We start from the raw sequence: 4,785 nt of genomic DNA on the forward strand, positions 1-4,785 counted from the left end.
ACTCTGCTCTCTATACAACAAGTCCAACATATCCTCCTCCTTAGTGGCATCCCTGTTTCAGTAACTGTTCTAGCAGCGTAAAGTCTATATAAGTTGCTTTTTATTGTTCAAATTCTCAGATAAACTGTTTCCACTTGCCGGTGGGTCCCAAGGACTAGTATGGCTAAACCAGCCTCCTTTTTAATAGCATTTAATATCTCTTGTTATCCTGATTACGCCTGGTTCAGAAAGATTATTTAGATCGCTGGGTGATGGCCTGGGCCGTTTCTACTTGACATTTGTCGATAGAACCTATAGTTTTTCCGATTAGATAAGCCCGCCTCTGCCTTGACAGTGCTGGTTTTCTTAGGGCCGGATATTGGGTCTAATATGATGTTGTTTCCTGTTGAGACTTGTACGCTTCTCTGTTTACTCCTTTAATACTCGAAAGAGGCTAGTATCTTGATGTATATATTTATTTCCCGCCATTTTATGCAGATATAAGCTTGCCTCTGGCCCTAGGCTTCTTAACATTAATTATACTAAGAATATACCGGGTTATAACTCTATATACACCTTGATTTATAGCGGTGTTTATAAATTTGCTTATAGCTGTCTGTTAGGTACTTTGCTTGGCGGCTAACTAAGCCTAGAGGATGAGATAATGCGAAATCAAATACATATGCTTGAGTTAATCTAGCTATTATATATATTTGGAAAAAACCTCATAGTTCTGCAATACTAAATATTTGCAATCCCTTACAATTTAGCCGAGTAAAACCCTTGTAACACTCATAGAGGCTGTACGAGGTAAGCGTCAAGTACCCAGGTGTATTAAAATCTTGATTTAATATCTTTCTGTCTGAGCAGGCGGCCTTATTGACTTACAAACCGACAAGCCTATTTAGGAGTTCTAGAAACTCCTAGAAAGTCATGGATTCTTTTGTTCCTAGACTGCTAGGCACCTCTGGATCTCCTCTCCTGATTAAGACCAGCCCAGCCTTAGGAGCTTCTATAGCGCAAGACGCAGTTACATCAGGGGCAAGGACTAATAGCCATTTTATTAAAAGCTTTCATAAAATACTATTATGACTAAATGATTCAGTGTACATCTGTCTCCTAATTTCTTTGTCTATAAATATATAGTAAAAAGAATCCATAAGCAGAAGAGATTAAATACTTAGTCATAACCTTATGCCTATTCTCTTACAATTAGCAATTTATATACTTTTATACGTTTTTAATGCTAGGTATTAACTAATATTAATACTTAAGACAGATTAAACATTAGTCAAGTAAGCGATGTTCCTTGTGCAGAATACTATCTTCTGTATATCATTTGCCTTTCATGCTTAAATTTAATAACTGGCCCTCAACGTCTTGTAGAATACTATCTATTACATTTCTTGAGGCCAGATAGTTAATAGTGAAAGAGTCATAGAATAGATGTTTGTTCTCAACATCGCAATTCGCTTTCATCTTCCCCATATCAACAGTAAGACCAGTTATGTCACCTTGAATACATGGCGTCCAGACTTCAGAGTACAACATTGAGCCGTTCTGTGCTAGTTTCTCCTGCCCTGTTGAGTCCAGATCTTTTGCATGTTGAATCTCAATCTCAGCCATGGCGTCGAGAACTGCCCTACCAACTTCAATCACTAGCCCGCTACGTCTAGGGGATAGGTTCTGGAAGATACTCTCGTCTTGATGTTCCTTTGAAGCTGGATCTTTGGCATCTTTACTACGCTGAATCGACCCGGTAATGTCGGTCTTCTTGCCCTTATTTGGTGTTTGAAAGTGCTTTGAACCAATCCTTTTGGGCTTTTTTGTTGTCCTTTGGTTCCACTCGGCAACTGCAGAACCAATCTCCTGGTTCCAGAAATCGGTCAGTTCTGCAGCATTTCGAGTCTGTTCGGCCAGGCTATTAGGCATCGGTGGCTTTAATCTACCTTGCCATCCGGGCGTTAGGGAAATGTCGAATAACGTAGGTACCAAGAGAAGAAAGCACCCAGCCTTGCTTCTCGTAACTTCTTTCAAAGTATTGGATGCTGTTGATTCTTCAGTCAGAGGCCCATTCGATTCTCTCCAAGAGTCAGAGCCGGTAATGATCTTTTGGTCGAGCGACTTTTCATAGAGTATTTCAGCCTGATCAATTATAGATCTGACCATGGATGTGATGATATCCTTTGACGTAGTTCTTGGCATTGCTGCCATGTTCCAAATCTCCCATGTACCGAAACCAAAAATCCAAATCGTGGCGTGTGATATGTGTTTTTGTGCCGGCGTCGTAAGAAAGTGGTTTACTTGACTGGCTAGGTCGGGAACCTCGAATGGAGTTGGATAATGCTTAGCTATGTAATTAAAGTCTAAAGCAGGCTTCTCTTCCACGTCCGTGTGCTTCGTAATGTTGAGAAGATCCTGGACTCCTTTGTCGTAGAGGTCATTACTGACAACACCTCTGCTTGGCTGATCCTGTGGCACAAACGATAGATATGTGGTGCATTTGAGCTATCCCTGAGTTAGAGAAACAATTAACAACCTGGAAGATGATGATTTACCTTGTGACATAACTCCTCCGTCCATGGCTTGCGCTTGGAGGAAAAGTCTCGAATGTTGCCATAGACATCAGGCGAGCCGAACACCACAATCCTCAAATTTCTTTTATATTCTGGCTCGTATTGTCCCCAATGATATATTGCCCCATTCTCATCTCTGATTTGCTTGTCTGATAAAATATTACCTAGAAGCCTAAAAATCAACCAACTCATAAGCAAGATGGCGGCGATATGGAGGATAACTTTGTGTACACCACGCCAAATGAACGGGGCTCGAATTGGGATAAAGTTTCGGCCGCAGAATCTGTTCATACTGATATTCTAGTTGTTGACAAGACTCGCAATTTAGTAACAAAGCTTGGTGGTCGATTTCTGGGATTTCTTTAGTATAATATGCTCGTCTGAGACTTTAAATATGAACAATGAATAACAGAAAAAGCACAAGTGATGAATGCTCGAGGTAGGCCATGCAAGATGTGTGTAGTTGGTTTTGGCGTTGAGGTAATTGAGTGGACTGAAATGGTCATAATATAGTAAGGTGCAAGATTCTTACCGATGACCAGCGGGAAAATGCCGAATCCGTGAAAGCCACCCATCTTGAAAAGGAAAATCATAGGCGGTGGGAGGAATGCTACCATTGAGAGCTAATGTACAGTCAAATTCCGGTGTGGTGCTCCGAAAACGGACAGCCAATAACCAAAAACTGATTACAGGCAGGCCAAAAATGGTTGGACGGGTAATAGAAGGTAAGACCTGTTCATAGGTAGATCCTTTCTGTCGGCTCAAATGCTCCTGAGTCCGGCTTCGCATTTAGCACTCAAAGCAAAACCGCATTTAGTACACATAATAGCTGCTTCCGGCAAACTGTAATAAAGACTGAGCATTTCGAGCTTCTGCAGCTTTGCTGGAGGTAAAGCAGGGTGAATTTGTTGCGTATGAAATAGAGGCCGCCTACGCGTTCAGGAGTGGAGGCGCGCCTAGGCGTAGTAACGTCCGTCACCCAAAGACTGGCCACCCCCACAGACCGGCCACCCCGGCCAAAACACCAAGAACCGGATATCATGATCAATTAACTAATTATCTCAACACCACATTTTTTATATTAAATAGAAATTTAGTTAGTGAATATTTAAATGAAACTGAGTACAAAGATCCTCAAGTTTTGATTTCTTAACCCTATTTGCTGTTCTTTCTGGCTGTAAAGTCCTCCACATCTGTTCACGAGCCTTCTTGATCGCTGGAATCTTTGCGAACTCAGCATTTGGGTTATAGATAACCTTTTTACGCCTTTTCGGTCGATTTCCTTCATTTTCCCGCTGTAGAACACTTATTTGTCTATTTTGCTGCTCAATATTGAAGTTATGACGGTCCAATTGACTACCAATCTTCCTGAACAGCAGCCTGATAGTCGGATCTTGCGTTGCAGAAGCTGGGACTAGGTCTAGAGCTCGCCGAAGCTGTATAGACGACTGGGGAGTCTTCAGGAGACTGGAATGCTGCTCTTTAACCGGCAAATTCGCTGTGACAGCGGGAGAAGGTGTCTCTGTGACCATCGGGTTCATCAGGACCTTCGCCAGATTGACAGGCCACAGCCCAGTGGCTTTGAAGCTGGCAATCGCGTTAGACTTCGTGATAGCTTCTCTCCGAGCCTTGTCGTAAGTGTATAGAAATGTAATCTTGCCGACGTGACTGTCATCAGCGACAGAAACAAGATCTAAAAGAAGTCGACGATATGCTCTCTTCAGGGGACCAAAAACAGCAACATCTAGTGGCTGAAGGACATGGGAAGCGTGAGCAGGAAGAAATAACAGATATATATTGTTATCATAGCATTCCCAAAGGAACTCTTCTGTAACATGACTTCCGTGGCCGTCAAGAATAAGAAGACGGGGTTCTTTTGGATTCTCAGGCTGCGTCGATGGAATAAAGACTTTTCTCAACCAAACCAATGCCAATTTATTACTCGTCCAGCACTTATCACTACAGGCGAATTCCCAGTCATCTAGGAAGTCAAAATCCTCAGGGAAATGTTGTTGTTGGACCGTTTTCCCCTTGAAAATGACTGTAGGTCTCAGGACTTTCCCGGTTGCTGAGATACACTCGAGAATTGTAATCCAGGCACGAGAACCAGGCTGACGAATAAGTACTGACTTCTTTGACTGATGACCAAGGAATAGACCGTTCATTCCTATTCCTTCCATCATTCCAACTTCGTCGACGTTGTATCTGTTCCCCTGCTTGACTAGGCGTA

At 42.4% G+C, this 4,785-nt stretch overlaps 1 protein-coding gene across 1 annotated transcript; it reads right to left on the bottom strand.

Annotated features, from left to right (window-relative positions):
- Window positions 1–1,182: 1,182 nt before the first annotated feature.
- On the bottom strand, window positions 1,183–3,368 carry FOXG_19291 (uncharacterized protein). The gene is made up of 2 exons (XM_018399497.1): window positions 2,538–3,368; window positions 1,183–2,487 (listed from the first exon to the last, which is right to left on the bottom strand). Exons 1-2 carry the CDS (start codon window positions 2,844–2,846, stop codon window positions 1,315–1,317), a joined length of 1,482 nt encoding a protein of 493 aa, XP_018242470.1. The 5' UTR covers window positions 2,847–3,368; the 3' UTR covers window positions 1,183–1,314.
- Between the last annotated feature and the right edge of the window lie 1,417 nt (window positions 3,369–4,785).

This window comes from Fusarium oxysporum, chromosome 3 (genome assembly GCF_000149955.1).
Source record: "Fusarium oxysporum f. sp. lycopersici 4287 chromosome 3, whole genome shotgun sequence".
Classification (NCBI taxonomy): Eukaryota; Fungi; Ascomycota; class Sordariomycetes; order Hypocreales; family Nectriaceae; genus Fusarium; species Fusarium oxysporum.